Source organism: Ochotona princeps, chromosome 7 (assembly GCF_030435755.1).
Source record: "Ochotona princeps isolate mOchPri1 chromosome 7, mOchPri1.hap1, whole genome shotgun sequence".
Lineage (NCBI taxonomy): Eukaryota > Metazoa > Chordata > Mammalia > Lagomorpha > Ochotonidae > Ochotona > Ochotona princeps.
The window spans coordinates 8363731-8384095 of NC_080838.1; the positions used below are offsets into that span (position 1 = coordinate 8363731).

General features: G+C 39.7%; 1 protein-coding gene across 3 annotated transcripts in view; it reads left to right on the plus strand.

The window, feature by feature from the left end:
- Positions 1–20365, plus strand: part of LRBA (LPS responsive beige-like anchor protein) — a 609418-nt gene that overhangs the window by 431979 nt on the left and 157074 nt on the right. For all 3 annotated transcript variants that reach the window (XM_058666763.1, XM_058666762.1, XM_058666764.1), the window contains exons 43-44: positions 3908–4023; positions 6279–6391. In XM_058666763.1, the coding sequence (XP_058522746.1) occupies positions 3908–4023; positions 6279–6391 (229 nt within the window). The remainder of the gene's footprint in view (positions 1–3907; positions 4024–6278; positions 6392–20365) is intronic.

Here is a 20365-nt window from a genome sequence, read left to right on the forward strand (position 1 = left end):
CAGTAGGGGCCTGTCAGCTGCCTCAGCTGGGAGGCTTCCCAGGATGCCTCACTCAGGAGCCTCAGTCCCTCACCGTGGCCGCCTCTGTTTCTGCTACTTGTGTACATGATGTGGCCGTGGGCGTCCTGCAGAGAAAGTGAGCCAAGAAAGAATGGGTCAGAAGCTCTCGGTCTCTCATTTAAATAAAAGTATGGCAAAAGAAAAACCCTACCCATGGTGCATACACAAGGAGGCAGCCCATGGCGGCTATAGCAGTACATCACTGGCAATTTGGGAGACCTACATTTAGTTCCTGGTTCCCACCTTTGGGTCAGTCTGCTCAGCCCACTCCGCGCCATGGCAGCAGATGGAAGTGCTCTCTCCCCAGGCCATCCTTCCACGTCCCCCCACCACGTGAAAGAAAGATCTGCCGCAACTCCCACAGTGTACATCATACTTAATTACTTCCTGGTGAAAGATCCACATGTTTCCTCACATATTCGGGAAAATTAAAATGTCCTCCATTCTCACCATTTCTGTGCAGCATTTCGTTGGCAAGCTTTGGCATATGTATCTAGGGAGGATGTGTTGAAGGGTAGGAAGGACAGAAAACGAAAGCGATCCAGATTGAAAAGTAAGAAAAAGGAGCCGTCAAGTAGAAAACACACAGGAAATGTTAGAATTGTACCATGACAATACAAACCATTTCTGAACGTTTAAAGCAGACCTCAACAAATGGACACAAGTGGAGTCTCATGGGTCAGGAGATTCAGTGTGAGGCAGGTGACTGCTGTGCCCAGATCTGCTGATTAGGTCAGCCCCTGTCTAAATCTTAGCAGCCGGTTCTGGGAAAACCTAGAAACTGAAGTTACAACAAAAATAGCTTTTTGGAAAATGACAGGAGTAGACAACTTGCATTACTAAATTTAAAAACTACTGTAAAATCCCTCTAATTAAGAGAGGTTGGGATTTGTACAAGAATAAGCTCAAATTAATGAAACAAAAATGAAAATGCAAAAATAGTTTTGTAGAAGGACAGAATTAGTCTTTAAAAATGGTAGTGGCTCAAATTGGCGGTGCACATGTGGGAAAACTTTGATGCCTATTACGTGCTGTTTTAAGGACTCAAAACATTTAATGTACCTATACACAAGAGCTAAAACTTGAGGTTTGGATAGGCAGGGAGAGCCAGTGGCCATGCCCAAGACCCCAGGGCTTGAGAATGGGGTTGAAGATGGGTGGAACAGTTGGGGAACAGAACTAGGAGCAGCACTGTCCAAAAGGCAGGAGAAGATGGAAGTTGTAGCGCAGTGAAAGGGGGACATTCACCGTCCTGTTCTCTGCAGTGCTCAGAGAGATGCCCACTCGTGGTGGAGTTAGCCGTGTGTTTACTCAGGCACCTGACCCTGCTCATCTCTCTGTCACATCCAGAAATAACGGTATACCAGCGATTTCTGGATATTTTTCAGTCCAGCTCAGTTGATACATTCAAACTAGCTGTCACAGACTTTTATCCAGAATGTATAGAAACAAAACTCAGTAATAAAGCAGAATTCATGAAAGAATTTCAGCAGCCATTTCACCACAGGAGATAAAGAAATGACTAATAATCATAGAAAAGGATGCCCAACAATGGACATTAAAACTTTGTGAAGATACATTTCACACAAGCTAGAATGGATATAATGAAAATATAACGAATAGTAACTATTGGCAGCTGTATGGTAATCCCTCATGCATCGCTGGATGGAGTGTCCAGTGGTCTAGAAATTTTGGAAATCGATTTGGCAGCATCGCTAAAGGTTAAACTTAACATACAACACAGCAATTCTATTCCTGGAAATTTACTCAATAGAAAGGCAAATGCATGTTTGTATGTGAATGTTTATGGTAGAATTATTCACAATAACCAAAAACTGGAAGCAGTTTAAGTGTCCATCAACCATTTCTAAGAAAAATATTCTTTATTCAATATTTATACAAAGGACTAAAATTCAGCAATAAGAGGGCATGAACTACTTATCCATGCCGTGTTGAACCTTAAAAATATTGTGGTTCATGAAAAAAACCTGCCACAAAAATAACCTAACGGGTAATTTTACTTATCTGAATTTCCAAAAAAACCAAGTTTATCCAGAAAGAAAACAAACTGATAGTTACTTGGAGCTAGAGATAGGAATGGTGATTAACAGTAAAAAGACAAGGCCAGTTGTATAGTGATTGCTGCACAATCTAGATTTTTTAAAAATAATTCAATTATGAATATTTAGAATGAAAACATTTTATGGCATATGAACTGTGCATCAGTAAATCTTAAAATACAGTTTTGTTTTAAAACTAAATGTGAAGGCATCTCTTAGATTCTCGACTTTTTAAAAAAGATTGATTTTATTTTTATTGGAAAGTCAGATACACAGAGAAGAAGAGAGACAGGAAGATCTTAAATTTTTTCATATTTCTTATTTCCTTATTTTTCTTTTGCTAAACCTATTTTTAATTTTTTAAAAATTAAAATTGAACTAAAATTCAACTAAAATTGAACTAAAATTCAACTAAAATTCAACTAAAATTCAACTAAAATTGAAGTATAGGTGAGGTGGTCACAGAAGGTGGCTGGGAACCCACATTTACTTTTAACATATTGGTTACTCATTACTATGTCAATTAATTCCATAATGATGTAAATTTTTGCTGATGGTATGTTGGAGCTTTCAATTGACTGGGATGATACTCTGCTGGCTCTGTCTTCAGACCAGAGAGGGTATACCTAAGAAGCTGTTGAACTTGACGGGACAATAAGATGCTGGACTCTATGTTTGGTATACGCTTGCAATGGGGAAATCTCAACTGAACTTGAGCTGTGGTTATGCAATAAGGTGGAGGAATCCACCATGGTGGGAGGGTTTGGGGAGGGGTGGGGAGAACCCAAGTATCTATGTAACTGTGTCACATAATACAATGTAATTACTGAAGTTAAATAATAAATAATTTAAAAAAAAAATTTCAACAAAGTAATGCATAACTTTTCCAAAAATAATGTTTTCCAAAAATAATGTTGCTGAAGGGTTCTTTATTTAAAAAAAGTATTTATTTGTTTTTGTTTAAAAGGCAGATAAACAAAGAGAAGGAGATACAGAGAGATCTTCCATTCACTGGTTCACTCCCCAAGTGGCTGCAGTGGCCAGAACTGTGCTAATTCAAAGCCAGGAGCCCGGAGCCTCTTCCGGGTCTCCCATGCAGGTGCAGGGTCCCAAGATTTGGGCCATCCTTGACTGTCTTCCCAGGACACAAGCAGGGAGCTGGATGGAAGGTGGGGCGCCTACATTAGAACTGGCGCTCATATGGGATTGTTGCACAAGCAAGGTGAGAGCTTGAGCTGCTAGGCTACTGTGCCAGGCCCAGATTCTAGACTTTGAATGTGGTAATTCATTCTGACCCCTGTTTGCTATTACTCTTAATATTGATCATTGGTATCCTTTGATATCTATATTCCTGGTCTTCTGTTAAGTAGTATTTTACAGACTCAGTAGTTCATCTCTTTGCATAAATAGATAACAAAATAGTTTGGAATTCTATTCTACCATTTTACAGGTTTTTGCAATTATAATTTAAAAATTTATAAGATTCATTTTTGTCCGTAAATCAATGAATTAGTAATCATACTACTATTAATCAACTTTTGGAACCTGGATATTTTAGTAACATTGTAATGACAGTTCACCTCAATGAATGAAACGTTTATAGTAGGCATGTGGCTTGTCAACCATTAAATGTAGATTGAATTATCTCCAGTATTCATTAGTCTAACATGAATAAAACTTCTCAGATTTATGTATTTCATTATTAATAAACACAGATAATTCATGATTAATTATTAAGATATAACTCATCTTTACATTTATTGTGCATTGGCTTTCTTTCCTTGCAGGCGTATTTCGTTAGCTAGTCCACGTCAACTTTTCAAAGCTTCTAATATGACGCAACGATGGCAGCACAGAGAGATTTCAAATTTTGAGTACTTGATGTTTCTGAACACGATTGCAGGTAACCTCAACCTACACCGTGACTTCTTTCAAACAGTAAATGATTAATTGTGATATGTTACTCTAAGTCCTATATGAGTAGCTCATTTTTATTGTTGACCATTAATACTAGGTTTCCTTATCAAAGTACTTGATAATAGAATCGATAATAAGATTTCCATGTTTAAAAGATTTACAGAGAGGAGACAGATCTTCCATCTGCTGATTCTCTCCCCAAGTGGCCACAATGACTAGAGCTGAGGGAACCCGAAGCCAAGAGCCAGGAGCTTCTTCCGGGTCTCCCACTTGGGTGCAGGGTCCCAAGGCTTTGAGACATCCTCCACTGCTTTCCAAGGCCACAAGCAGGGAATTAGAAGAGAAGTGGAGCAGCCAGAAAGGTTGGTGAGTAGGATTAAATAGTTTGAGGTGACATTGGAAACTTAAGAAGTTGATAACAGCTTTCTTAAATGTGATAGTAAAGAGGAGATGGGTTTTAAGGTGGAGGTGAGAAACCATGAAAAATGGACGAAAAATGAGAAGAGGTAATTCTAGTTATGAGAAAGAGAATTTCAAGAGCCACCTGAGGGGTTGGTGTTGTACTCCAAGCTAAGCTGCTGTTTTCAATGCTGGCGTCCGAGAGCAGAGAGTCCTGATTGCTCCACTTCTGACTCAGCTCCCAGCTAAGGTGCCTGGGAAAGGTAGCTGAGGATGGACCAAGGACTTGGGCTGCTACTCTCCACAGGTGAGACCTGGGTGGGTCCCTGGGCTCTTGGCTTTGCAGCTCACAGCCTCAGGTATTGCAGCCATTCTTGAGGAGTGAACCAGTAAATGGAGAATATTCTCTCTCTCTTTGTCTCGTGTGTGTGTGTGTGTGTGTGTGTGTGTGTGTGAGAGAGAGAGAAATTTTCTCTCTAAAAAAAAAAAAAGACAAAAAACTCAGTTCTCTTATCAAAGAAAATAGACCCTTCTAAGGAACTGGAGAAGAGAGATGAAGTATCATGCAGAATTGGAAGTGGGGGTTCAGCATGAGCGTCTAAATTGGGAGCAGGCTTTGGCACCATGGTTAAGATACCACCTGCCGGTCCTGACTGCATTTCTGACACTGGCTTCCTGCTAAGGTACACCCGGGAGGCACCAGCTGCCAGCTTGAGTGTGTGGGTCTCAGCTGCACTCCTGGATGGAGTTTCTGGCTCCTGCTTTCAGTCTGGTCCTGCCCAGTTATTGTAGGCCTTTGTAGAGCGACACAGTGAGTGGAACATTGCTGTTAGCTCATCTCTGTCTCTCTCACTGGCTTTCAAGTCACATAAATAAACAAGTCTTTCAAAAGTAAGCCAAAATAAAAATGTTTAAAAAGGCTCGTTTGCCTTATTGTCTGTGCCACACATGGGTTCTCTTGATGTCACAACGTATTTCTCAACTGACAGTTAGTAGGCACCCAGCAACTATAGATGGAGTTTAACTAAATTAAAAATCAAGTCACACTGAGCTGGTACATGATCTCTTTTTAAGGCACTATAAACTCTTGACTGTTTCAGATTCTTTAAGCAGATGGGACGCAATGAAGATTTTACTGTTTCACTTGTATCTCATTCAGAAGGAAAAAGAAAGGAAAGTGGAAGCGCAGAATCAGAAAAGACTGCTTTTTGCTTCAACATTTAGCTATTTTTTCTGGGAGAATCAAAAATTATTGGCAGAAATATGTAGTGACATAATTAACTCTGAATTAAAATTGTCCTGTTATTCATGTGTGGTAAGACTGTTTACAAGTCAAAGAAAAATTTTATTACTTGAAGAGACCTCAAACCCAATATGAAAAGAGTAAATAAAAAGAAGCGTCAAATCATGAAAGTGGAAAGTAGCTTAGATATCAAGAACATCTGTAGTGGACTGCTTGACTGGGTACCCATCCAGGTAGTGATATGACCTCAGTATTTGTTTTAGGAAGAAAAAGAATTGTAGACGGTCAAATGCACAATAAGATAGGAAATCAGACAATGTTAGTATGCTTCTCTTCTTTGTATTTTAGTCCTCAAAATCTACTCAGATAAAACTCACTAAAAATAACTTATGGACTAGTGAAGAGTGGAGCTAGCATTTAAATGTCCACATGTTGATATGCACTCTGTGCCTCCCTAAAATATTATCCAGAAAACTGCTATACAAATACAGATGGCTGTCTCATCTTTTACTTGCATTATAGTTTTCTAAATTATTTATGAATTTGTCATTTCACTTTGATTCTAAATGAAGAGTGACTCCCTCTCCCCACCCCACTAGGAAGGAGTTACAATGACTTAAACCAGTATCCGGTCTTTCCTTGGGTCATCACTAATTATGAATCAGAAGAACTGGATCTGACCTTGCCAAGCAACTTCCGGGATTTGTCTAAGGTAATGGCTGAATTGTCATCTGAAGTGTAATTATATTGCATGTGAAGAGAAATTTGAATGCCTTTGATTATTGTTATATAACTTTAAAACATCTTTTAAAGTAATTGGAGATTTCTTATCCTTGTCTTTTAAATTTATTTGTAATATTCTCAAATTTAGCATTGAAAAATTTAGCATGCATAATAAATCATTACTACATACATAATACATAATAAATCATTACTACTAATTAAAACATTACTACACTTATTTTTCCGTGTACCTCCAGAGCTGTTACCCCAGCTCTTCTAACTTCTTCTAAGGCTGTGTTAGCTATTTGTGAAAGCATGAAGGGAAGCATGGATAGTACTCTTATATAAAGACAAATGGCCAACTGCTCCAGGTCTCCCAACCAACCTCTTGTCTTCTCTGATCTACTCCTTGCTGCAACAAGATGGAGCCTCTTTAAATCTAATTTTGAATTACTTAACTCCAGGGAATCTTTCCCGGGTCAGAACTTTGCTTCTTTGTCTTGAAAGTTGCAACTTTCTACGTTGAGAATTACTGCTTCATCATTGAGTTCATCTCAGGGTTAACATTGGTGACGGCCTTCCTTCCCCAGTGTCTTACTGCTTCCTTCTTAGTATTATTCTTTTTTTTTTTTTAAGATGTGTTTTTTGTTTGAAAATAAGAGTTGCAGAGAAACAAAGAGGGAGAGACAGAAAAAGATCTTACATCCCTGGTTCACTCCCCCAAATGGCCACAGCAGCTGATGCTATGGCAGGCCAAAGCCAGAAGACTGGAGCTGCTCCTGCATAAGAACTGAAGCACTTGACAATCCTCCGCTGCTTTCCCAGGCACATTAGCAGGGAGCTGGATCGGAAATGGACATCCATGTGGGGTAGCAGCATCTCAGGCAGCAGCTTAACGTGCTAGTTCAGAACACTGGTTTCTATTCTCTTCCTTTTATAGCACCTTTCATGCCTTATACTTTATGTATTCCTCCATTTGTTTTGGTTCTTCCTGTCTCCCTCACTAGCCTTTGTAATGACTGAGTTCTTATCCATCATTCCTCCGTGCGTGACACCTTACCTGTCATTCAATAAGTATGGTCAAGTCCTCAGAATACCAGGTGTTTTACCTCTAACACTGACTTCCTTCAAGAATATACTTAGTCCTCTCTGTGAACTCTTCTAAACCCATCTTGGTCCTCATTGAAGTGTTTGCTAAACATCTGTGCCCAGTTACAGCAGAAGTACACAGGGCATAGGGCTTGCAGCACTGGTTCAAGTCTCAGGAACTCTGCTTCCAATACATCTCCCAGTTAGTGTGCCTGGGGAAGCAACAGCCAATGACTTGTGTAATGAGGCATGGAACAGGTCAGCCATAAAACTGGACAGCTTGTTCATCCTTGGGCTATTATGTTCTACTCCAACTCCTTTGTTTGAATTTTATGTAAATAAAGGTTAAAAAATTGTTTAATGCATTTTTTAGAATGTAAAATCTACTCCAAAGAATGAATGACAATTTAAATAGCTATCGTAAAGTCAACATGTTTCCTAGTAATCAAATATTGGTTCCTTAACAGTACTTTGATTGGAGTTTGAAATCCATTCATGATTCCAGCTTCCTGCTAATGTGTACCCTGGGAAGCAGTAGTATGACTCATGTAGCTTAAGTCCTTGCCAACCACATGGAAAACCTGAAATTGAGTTCCTGGTCTCCAGCTTTGGCCTGGACTAGTCCTGGTCTTACGGGGCCTCCGGAGAACAGACCAGCTCATAAGAGAGCTCTGCCTCCATCTGTCTCTTCTGCTTCTCAGATATGAATGAATGAGTTAATTAAAACATGTCCTTTTGGGCCCAGTGGCGTGGTCTAGCAGCTAAAGTCCTCGCCTTGAATGTGCCGGGATCCCATGTGGGCGCCGGTTCTGATCCCGGCAGCTCAACTTCCTATCCAGCTCCCTACTTGTGCCCTGGGAAAGCAGTCGAGGACAGTCCAAGGCTTTGGGACCCTGCATCCGTGTGGGAGATCTGGAAGAAGTTCCTGGATCCTGGCTTCGGATTGGCTCAGCACCGGCCGTTGCAGCTCACTTGGGGGGTAAATCATCGGACGCATAATCTTCCTCTCTATCTCCTCCTCTCTGTATATCTGACTTTCCAATAAAAATAAATTAATCTTTAAAAAAAAAATGTCCTTTTTTGGATTCTTGAAGAAGTGCCTCTAATCACTGAGTACTTCAGTTATAACCTCTGTTTAAGCATGTGGCTTATTAAGATATTGTGAGCTTCACATGGTTATTTGGAAAGTGTCTTTGGACACAGTGCATAGGAAAATAACAGCTATTGCTGACTCACTGGCTGCCTCTTAGGAGGCTGTATTTATTTCACTCTTTAACCATGGTTATTTCTGAACAGGTGCTTCCATTCCCACGCTTTCACCTCTCATCACTATGTTCTCTGACCCTTGTCTTTCTGCTTTACTCTAGACCTTATATGACCAGGAGAAAGCTTCCTTGATCATTGTATTATGTAGCTTGCATTTTTGGTTATAACTAGTTACTGAAATGTTAGAAAAAATGTTTTAGATTTTTTGGCAAATAAATAGAATTCCTTATTAAAATAGATTTTTACTGTATTACAGACATGATTCCAAGGAACTTGACAAGTACTTTTGTTGGGTGGATAAAATATGTTACTGAATGCCTTTATAACATCTTTTTTCGGATATGATAGAATTACATTTATGTCCCCATGGATAAACAATAGTAATTTTGCTTCTTAATTTTTTATTTTGTTATGTTAAAAGCAGAAAAGGAAGGGGAAGCAAAATCTAACCAAAGCAGTTGTTTTCATTAGTTTCTACCCACATATGTCCATACCACCTAATAAAGCCCAGTTGAACCAGTATAATAATTTGTGTAATATAGTGCCTATAAATGTGCCATTTTTAATATATATTCTTGAAAAGTAACAAAACATTTGTACGTGTGGTTGGGAAAAGAATATTTGTTCTTTGATGAAGGACTGAAAGGCACAGAATTGGATAGTGAACAGTTGTGTAATTAGAGAATCCAGGAGGAAGTAGGAAGCGCTTGCACTCAGCCATATATCTTATAACTGATACCTCCTTTCCTATAAAGCAGCGTTAGTTTAAAAGTCAGATTCATGAAAATGGAATTCTACTGGTACTAATTACTCTCCTTAAATTTTGATGAAATAAATGATTTTAGAATTAACTGACACTATTTTAAGTGAAATAATCAAGCGCCTTAGATATTTGAAAATTGTGCTTTTCCTGTATAAAATATTGATGACTATTTATGGAAGAAGAGCATTTTACCCCTTTTAGTGTTAAGGTCTTCCAACATGTTTATAGTATGATTCAATTTTTAAATATTGGTTTCCGCACACGCTTTCAGGAACGCATCTCATATATAAATGAGCTGTGTTGGTACAAATAATGCTTCTAATAGAACTGTATTAAAATTTGTCCCATAGTATACATTTGGCAGACATTACTATTTGTTTAAATAAACTTGAGAAATCCTAGGGAACATAATGTGCAAAGCTTAATTTAGAATATAAACAGTTCTTATCCCCATTCTTAACTGGATAATATAGCCTGACTAGCTATAAGATGTATTGAATTATTTATGCATATTTATGTCCATTTAATTTCCCCAAAGCTTGTTTCAGAGGAGTTTTAGTAGCATTGATGCAAAGCTACAGTTTTATTTGGTAATCTATTTCATGTTGCACAGGGAATATTCTTTCTGAAACTGAATTAATGAAATGGATGCCCTTTTTTAATGTGGTTTTTCTGATCATTCTTTGAGAAAAGTAAATGCCCGAGTAAAACAACATAAAAGATATTCTCTTGAAAGTATAATTTTTTATTCCATGTACAAGAGATCCTTCTACCAGTTGCAAACTAGTTTTGTCATTGTGTTGAGAAGATCAAATTTAGTTTAATTTGAATAGTAAATACTTTCTGGTATTGAAGAAATCCTTATTTAGTGTAGCAGCTTAATGCTTTGTTTTCAGTGCTGAACAAATAGAGGTTCTTTCTCCTCCTTCACCGGTTGTTTCATCAGTAGGCTAAAATTCTGACTTGATGGGAAGACACACCTAACCATGCATAGAATTTGGAGTGACATTAGTCCATATTTTATAGACACACATTGATTTTTATATTCTGACATCCTCTGTGGGAGAGATGAAGATTAATATGTTCTATTTGTCTTGCCCTTATAAGAAAGTATAATTAGGGCAGGCATAGGTTTACAATATGTCATACCCTAAGAATGGATTATGATCAGGTTGAGTATTAACAATATCAGGACTTTGTAAATTAGAAAGATTTTCTTTGCTACTGTGGTTTTTTTTCTTGTTTACTTTGAAGAGTCATTGTATAAGCCAATTATCTAAAACAGAAAGACGAAGACAACCAATGCAATTTTTTCTCTCTTAATTGATGAGTTTGGTTGTGTTGGAATAGATAAAATATATTTGCCCTGTACTTAATACCTGTTCCAAAAAATTAACGTGATCTTAGATTGCACTTAACCATGCACTTGCAAATGAAAATGCCAGTGTCCTGGCTGTGAAATTTTTTGTTAATATTTATTTATTTTTACTGGAAAGGCAGATTTACAGAAAGAAGGAGATACAGAAAGAAAGATCTTTCATCTGCTGGTTCACTCCCCAAGTGACCAGAAGCTGAACTGATCCAAAGCTGGGAGCCAGGAGCTTCTTCCAGGTCTCCCACTCAGCAGGGTGTAGGCCATCCTCAGCTGCTTTTCCAAACCAGAAACAGGGAGCTGGATGGGAAGCGGAGCAGCTGGGACACAAACAGGTGCCCGTATGGCATCCTGAAGCTTGTCAGGCGAGGATTAAGCCACTTAGCCATCATGCTGGGTCCGGCGATGAAGTTTTTAAAAATAGGAGCATCTCACTTCATTAGTATTAACTAGTATTAAATTGAGTGCTTGCCATGTGCCAGTCTGTTACTGAAGTATTTTACATGTGTAAATTAACAGTCACAAAAATCCTTGAAGTTAGGTATTGCTGTTGTCTTTACAGAGGTGAAAACAGGACCCATATGGTTAATGAAGTTGTACCAAGTCGCACCCCCTGTGGGTAGCATCAGAATCCGAACACTAAATCACTGTTTTTCAAATTGTAATTTACAGTTGCATTTTTAATCAAATTAATAGAAAGGGACAATGTAACATAAAAAAGGAATTATGAGTATGTATCAGGTCCAAATCTGCTGAAATCTGTGATTGCATTCTGCCACCATATTACTGGTTCCAAAAGGAAAGCTTGTTTTCCAAATTGCCCACCTTATTATCTTTGTCTCACGTTCTGTGCCAGTCTTTTCTAATGAAGCCTACTTTATCAAAATAAAAACAAAAAAACAAAGCAAAACAACAACAACGACAAAACCAAACAGTGCTGATTATGTGATCAAAACTAGAAAAACCTCAATGTGCATTCATTTCTTCTTTTGTTCACTGTTTGTTAATGGAGCGTTACTATAAGTCAGGGAGTCTTTAATTTCTGGAGGTTTGAAAAAAAAGCAAAACAAAAACAAAATCAAGTTGTTCCTATCCTTGAGTTAAAACAAAAGCAAAAACCTGAAGATGGCAGATGGCTGGGGGAGGACAGCATTGGCTGAGGTGTAAACAAGTTTTTTTTTTTTTCATCTATTATTTTGAAGTCAAATCTTTAGTAGAAGGGGGAATACTTTTTTATTGTTATTTTGTATATACAAAAGGGAGTTTGAAGTGGAGGGCAAAGAGAAAAAAATGATTTTTCATCAGTGGAGTGTAAGTAAGCCCCGTGTGAGATGTTGCTTTGGTCCAGAGTGAAGTAAATAAGAAGAGAAAACAACAGTGTAGACAAATGAACGTGCGCCTGGATCTCCTGCTTCCTACTTTGCAGTAAAAGAATTGGAAAAAAGTTTACCAAAACTGAATTTTAAATTTTAACCCAGACTGTAGAAAATTTCATTGGTTTTGTTATTAAAATCTATGGTGCTATACTAGTCATGCCTTGTTAATCTAGAAGCTTCCTTCACTTTCATCGTGACAACACTCTCAGAGGAGTAAGTTCTGGGGAAGCTGGAGAGCAGTGACTAGGCTATTCTAGCTTTACCTGCTACTTTCTCAGTTGCTGTTGTTTGGCCTACGTGTATGTTTCTCTCTGTGTGTTTAAAGGAAAAGTAAACGATTTCGTTGTCTCCCTATCTACTGCGGTTTGTGTGTGTATTTTAATCTATGCGATGCTTCTGTCTCGCACACATTGCATGTACAGCGTGCATCTTGACCTGGAATTGGCTACCGACATTTAACTGTTGTTGAACAGACACCACCACTTCTTTATCTCTTTAAGTTTTAAGTGCTGTTTCTGACGAATGCCAGTCCTGTTAGTGAGCTCTGCAACAGATACACTAGGAATCAATATACCATCGAGATGTCACGGGAGGGAAACAGCCCGCAGTGGGGGAGGAGCGCCGCGGGAGCAGGATAGGTGGGACAGCATTTGTTATCTTTTTCCCTTCATTGGGCTGCAGAAAAAGAGCAAACCTCGTGATGCTGTAGTTCGTGGGTCTTCAGTTGTCTAGGTAAAATATAAATGCGGAGAAAAAGCAAAAATTGCCTTCCGGTTGATGATGTTTTGAATATTTCTTGTCAGCTGACAAAAACATATTAAAAATGCTTTTATCTGGCATCAGTCATAGTTGCCGTCACATGCCACATGGATTTGCGATTTTGGCATATATTGTATTCCCTGGCCTTGGTAAGGTTTTATGGTCTAATTAACACAAAACTGGTACCTGGAGAGTGTGGAGTGTTTCTGTAGAGTTGAGAGGAAAGCCCTGGTTGATGCCGTCCACTGTAACAAGCATGCATACATGTGGTCTTCCCCAGTGCCACCAGGAGGAGAGGAATGTGTTGTTATCTTTGTTTCACAGATAAGGAAGCTAAGATTTAGTGAGGTTAAGGAACTCTCCAAGGTCGCCCCTTCCCCAGTTGGTGAGCCCGGAATCGGATCTCAGATGTGTCTCTGTCAGTGAAGTATTAGACCTCAGGTCGGATCAGAAGGCTCGTTCTGACATTGAACACCTGAGTTCCTATCCGCCTCTTCCCTCTCGTCTGCTGTTCTCGCTCTGTCTGAGCAAAAGGCAAGAGATTGACTTCGGGGGGAGGGTGGAATTTCTACCAGAAATTTCTGGTAGGACAGCATGCACAGACAACAGAGGGAAGGTTTAAGGAAAGAGGAAGAGAAACAGCATTAGTTGAAAGTTTGAAGTGCCCAGTGGTCGAGGCCCCTCTGGCTGCCTTAGGATCGGGACTCTTGTCACTCAGGCTGTGCCAGCCCACACTGTGAGACCGAAGCGTGTATTACTCGAGAAAAGGCTGTAAGTGCCAAAGATTACAGGACGCCACCTGCTGCTCAGCTGATTTCCCTTCAGTGGGGTCGACCAACTTACACTAACTGCTACTTCTGTTCCATGTTTTAATCGCATCGTCAGTATTTTGTTGCTAACAATGTAGGTACAAGCAAAAATGAACATTTAAAACACAATCTCCACTGTGAAAGATGACAAAGACTAAAGCAAATAGAAAAATAAATGGGCCTGGAAGAAATAAGAACTTCAGGACGCAGGAGAAGCCCTGAGCAAACAAGACAAAGAATTAATAATTTTTTTAAGGTTTATTTTTGGACCCGGTGCAGTAGCCTAGTGGCTAAAGTCCTCGCCTTGCATGCCTGGGATCCCTAATGGGCACCGGTTCATGTCCCGGCTGCTCCACTTTCCTTTCAGCTCCCTGCTTGTGGCCTGGGAAAGCAGTCGAAGCTGGCCCAATGTCTTAGGACTCTGCACCTGATTGAGAGACCCGGAAGAAGCTTCTGGCTCCTGGCTTGGGATCGGCGCAGCTACAGCCATTGTGGCTACTTGAGGAGTGAAGCAACAAATGGAAGCGCTTTCTCTTTATCTCTCCTTTACTCTGTATATCTGACTTTCCATAAATAAATAAATATTCACTCTCTTAAGCAAAGGTTACTGAACTGATGGTAATTGTAAAGAAGTCAAAATGATATGTGACAAGAAAATTTTTGAAAAGATTTATTTGTTTTTATTGGGAAGGCAAATTTACAGAGAAGGAGATAGAGAAAGGTCTTCTGTCCACTGGTTTAGTCCCCAAGTGGCCGCTATGACCAGAGCTGAGCCTATCCAAAGCCAGGAGCCAGCAGCTTCTTCCAGCTCTCCTCCGTGGATGCAGGGTCCCAAGGTTTTCGGCCGTCCTCTCCCAGGCCACAAGCAGGATGGGAAGTGTAGCAGTCGGGATATGAACCGGTGCCCATATGGGATCTCAGCGCATGCAAAGGTGAGGATTTAGCTACTAGGCTGTCACACCAGGCCCCAGAATAAATAATCTCAGCGAGAAAAAAAGTTGCATTAATGGGATAAGAAAATGATGAACAGTAATAAAACTAATGAAAGAGGAGTACTGATCTCTTCTAAAAAGAATATCAACATGATGTGGGGCAAATTGCAAGAAAGGTAAAGATTAGAGAGCTAGACCAGAGGCACTCTGGTTTTAGATTGGCTTGTGTCAGTGGGCTTCCTTTTGTAAATGTAGAGGTGTTTACAAAGAATTTAATTTGAGGACATCTGTGTAACAAATGGCTGTGGATTTTATATAACCCTGAAGAAAATGTTTGAGTACAGTAACTTTTAAAAATTCACGCAGTGTGGTTCATGAGTTTAAAATATGGATATAGATCTGTTTCCCCAGAATTTAATACAAAGTTCAGCAAATTATGGAGATATCTTTTATCTATATTAATTTACATATGTAAATGCTGATACATATTCTTATTAGGGTCTTGAAAACACTCACGGGAAATGGATGTTATGAAAAAACTGTGCCACTTCCAAAAAGTTTGTGTCAAAATAAACTTTTACTTTCCTTTTCTTACACTTCTAGAAATGCCGTCTGAGTGTGTGCTCATGGCTGCGGGTACCATAGGGCACTGGAGGCCGTGAGGATCTGCGGTTACTTTGTATGACCGTGTTTCTAAATCTATATCCACTCAGCCCCTAACATTCTGTATTCCGGGCTAGATTTCCTGCTGGAATTTACCTTCCAGGAGAGGTTTTGGAATCACTCTAGTAGAGAGGTTCACCCTACATTTAATTTAACTAGCCTTCAGTGACATTGTTTTCTGACATTAGTCAGAAAATGATAAACTGGAGCAACTGAAATGAACTGTGGTTAATATTACTGTCATCCTTCTCAAAGTTAAGTACTTATTCTCTAATCATGTTAGGTTACAGTGATGTGACGTCATGACTATTTATTATTGTTGTTTGTAAATGAGTTGTTTTATTCACCTAACGTTACTAATTTAATCCCACATGCTTCTGTCTTCTTAGTTTAGTGTTAGGTGTATAGACACAGGTAGATTTAGAGAAGGGAATATCTCCTGAAAATTTACATAAGAATTGTCTTTAAAACACATTGCATATTTTTAAAATTTTAATAATTAGTAATACCATACTTTTGGCTTTAAATTGTTTTTTCTGATATTAAATGAAATGGAAATATATTTGAATAATCTATTGTAGTTTTAGCTTTTAAAATATAGCAATAGGTGTCAAAATCTCATTCTTAGCTTTCCTGTGGTTTTTAAAAAAATTTACCAAGGATTCCTTTCATAGTTGATAAAGATAAGTTGACTGGAAGCAGCATTGTGGCGTGGTGGGTAAAGCCTCTGCCTGCCCCCTGGCATCCCACATAGGATACTAGTTGTATCCTGGCTGTTCTGCTTCTGTTCCAGCTCCAGATCCCTGTTAATGACCTTGAACAAGCAGCAGAAGGTGTTTCCAAGTACTTGGAGCCCTGTTGCCCATGTGGGAGACCTGGAAGAACCTCTTGGATTTGACCCTGCCCAGCAATGGCCGTAGTGACCATCTAGGGAGTGAACCATGACCATCTAGGGAGTGAACCAGCAGATGGAAGATCTGCTTTCGTATCTATCTTCTCTGTAACTCTGACTTTCAAATAAGTAAGCAAGTCTTTTAAAAATACTACAGAAGTAGCAGGTGCAGTTGTTGTTAAGAAAAAAAAAGTTTATTTGGGGTGATAATGTTTTGGAATCCATGTGTAATTTTTTCATAATATGAGTTTTCCTCCATTATATTTTGCTTGTATTGAATAAATATATGCAGTTCAAATAATGGACTATTAAATATTGACTGGAGATTTGTATGAACATTGTTCATGCCAGAAAAAAAAAGAAAAATAGAATAATTCCTAATCTTTTAAGAGTTATTTCTTTATGTCAAAGACAGAGAGTTATAGAAAGAGAAGGAGAAACAGGGACAGAAAGAGATTGCCATGCACTTGTTCGTTGCCCAGGTGTTCACAATGGCTGGAACTGGGCCAGTCAAACCCACAGTCAGGAGCTTTCTCCAGTTGTTGTACGTGCATGCAAGGCTGCTACTTGGGCCAAACTCTGCTGTTTTCCAAGACATACTAGCTGGGATTTGGATTGGAAGTGGAACAGCCAGGACTAGAGCCCACTGAGTATTGACCTTCTATTCTGTAACCTTGCTAAACTCAGTTGATATTAACCTACTTTGTAAATCTTTCAATACTTTCTACAAAATGGAAAAAAGCAGGGCCTGTGCTGTGATGCGGTGGGTAAAGCTGCTCTCTCTGACCATCCCATATGGATACCGGTTTGTGTCCCAGCTATTCCGCTTCCAGTCCAGCTCCCTCCTTGCACACATGACAGAAGCAGCAGCAGATGACCCACGTGTTGGCCTCCTGCTACCCATGTCAGAGACCCAGATGAAGTTCCTGGCGCAGCCCTGGCTGTTGTTGCCATCTGGGAAGCAAACCAGCAGATGGACGATTCTCTCACTCTCTCTAATTCTGACTTTCAAATAAATAAATAAATCTTGGGAGAAACGAAAAGAAGATCAAGGGATGAAGACTAACTGCGCTGCATTAACATGTCTAAGTGCTGAGACTGTCTTGCCTTTCATCTTTAAAAAATATTCAGCGTTTCAGTGTTACATAGGATGTTTAGACGTGTTTTTGGTAGATGCTCTTCACTAGGTTGAGTAAGCTCCTTTCTATTCCCAGTGGAGAGTTTTCATTATAATTAAGCATTGAATTTCAAACACTTTTTCTGAAGATGATTGTATCATTTTTCCTTTAAAATCTATTAGTACATTGAGTTATGCTGATTGATTCCAGAGTGTTTTATTCCTTAGATCAGCCACTAGCCTTCAATGAATGCCCGGATTGCTTTTTCAGATCTGAAGAATTTTGAATCTGTTCATCAAGGATGTTATTCTATGACTCTAGATTCAGCATCAGAGTAATGCTTACATGACAAAATGAGGGTTTTTAAGATGTATTTTTTATTTGAAGTATTATAGAAAGAGGGAGAAAGCACACCCCCAGACACATAGAAAGAGAGAGAGAGAGATCTCCTATCTACTGGTTTACTTCTTACTTGGGTGCAGTGGCCACGGTTGGAGCTGGCTGAAATGATGAGCCTCATTTGAGTCACCCCCTTGGGTGGCAGGGGCCAAATACATGGACCGTCTTGCTCTGCCTTTTTCAGGCCATTAGCAGGGAGTTGAGTTTGTGTGCTACATCACCCCATACACAAACTGATGCCCATATGGGATGCTGCCATTGCAGGCTAAAGTTTAACCCGCTGTACCAGAACAGTGGTCACAAAAATGAGTTTTGGACTTGTTTCCTAATAATTTCCTAGAAAAAAAACGACATAGAAATATTATTATTTCCAGCCCGGTGTGGTAGCCTAGTGACCGAAGTCCTCGCCTTGCATACACAGGTGTCTCATATGGGCTCTGGTTCTAGTCCCGGTGATCTCGTTTCTATCCAGCTCCCTGCTTCTGGCCTGAGAAAGCAGTCCAGGACGGCTCAAAGCCTTGGGACCCTGCACCTGTGTGGGAGACCCAGAAAGGGCTTCTGACTTTGAATCGGCTCACCTCTGGCCATTGCAGCCACTTGGGGACTGAATCATCAGATGGAAAATCTTCTGTCTCTTCTCCTCTCTCTCTCTCTATATATATATCCAACTTTCCAATAAAAAAAATAAATCTTTAAACTAAAGGAATTATTATCATTTGACCCTTAAAGCTTTTCAGTGAAGCCATATAGGCAAGGAGCTTCGTTTATGGGAAGAATTGAATTGTTGTTGTTGTTGTTGTCACATCTTTTAAAAGTTTTAATTCAGTCTCCTTACTAAATATAGGGTTGTCCCAGCTACCTGGTTTTGGGTTGTTTTATTGTTGTTTTTGTTGTTATTTTGTGTGTAAGTTTTGGCTGGCCTCAGATTACACAGCATTTGTCTTATCTGTGCTGTGCCTTCCTTCATTCTTGATATTGGTAATTTATTTCTTGTTATTTTGTATACTTCTGGACTGAGGTGGCTGGAGGTTTTACTGTTTTCTGTCTTGTAGTTTTTGTAATCTTTGGTTTTCTCACCCTTTTCCTTTCTCTTTGATTCGGGTTTAATTTCTCTTAAGGTCAAAACTATTGATTTGAGATGATCTTGTGTTTCTGTGAATGTATCTCAAAACACTGATTTAAAGTCAAACAAATTGTTGTTTTTTAAAAGCCTTCTTTATTTACTAAAAAAGAGGAGCCACAGGGAAGTCTTCTATCCACCCATTCTCTCCTCAGATGGCTGCAGTGTCTGGGCTCAGCCAGAGGAGCCAGGAGCTTTAGTAACATTTACTTTCTTTGTTTTTTAGTTTACTGAATTTTATTATTTTTCGAAAGACAGACAGACTGACAGATACAGGAAGATCTCCCAGGCACTGTTCATTTCCAAAATGCCTGCAATAGCCAGATTTGGACAAAAGCAAAGTTAGGAGCCAGAAACTCATCTTGGGTCTCTCATGTAGGTGACAAGGACCCAACTTCTTGGGCCATCACTTGCCACCTTCCCGGGTACGTCTGAGCAAAAAGCTGGAATCAAGAGCAGAGATGAGAATTAAATCCAGTCACTTTGATATTGGATGGCAACTTCCTAAGCAGTGGGGACTTGCTCCTGTTTTATTTATTTTAAACACTTGCTCTGGATTAGAAGTCTGAAATGAAGGGTTTAGCAGAGAAAGATCTTTCCTTTTCTAGGCTCTGCCAAAGCCCTGCATTTCAGACTTCTGTCCACTTAACCCACATGGGAGACTGGGGGAGGCTCTTGCCCCCTAGCTTCTGTCTAGCTGACACCTGGACATCATGGTCATTTGGGGAATGAACTAGCAGATGGAACGTAGTCATATTCTCTCTCTCTCATACACACACACACACACACACACACACCATGTCTGCCTTTTTTTTTCTGTGTAATTCCCTCAGATAAACAAACTTTTAGTTAGCAAGAAAACAAAAGCAATGTTAGAGGTGATGGAGAGGTTTTTCTGTGTGCTGGTTCACTCTCCAAAAGCCTGCAACAGCAAAGGCTGGCTAGGCTGAAGCTGGCATCCCAGAACTTCAGCCGGGTCTCTCATGTGAGTGGCAGTAATTTGAAAACTTGGTGCTACCATTGATACTTTCTCAGGTACATTGGTACAGGTCTGGATTGGAGGCAGCTGCAACGTTATCTGGTACTGCAATATGAGATGTGTTCATGCCAAATGACAACCTAACCCACCTTATTATAATGCTCATCCCCAAATTTTAAAAATATGTATATTTATTTTTCATTTTATGGGTGGTAGAGAGAGAGAGATCTTCCATCTTCTGGTTGATACCCCAGATGCTTACAATAGCTAGGGTTCAGCCTGGCCGCACCCAAGGAGCCCGGTCAACCTAGGGCTTCCACATGGAGGTGGCAGCGACCCGTCCACTAGGCTATCACCTGCTACATTCCAGCATGTCCATTATCAGGAAGCTCAGTCAGAGCTGGAGGAGCTGGGATTCAGACCACG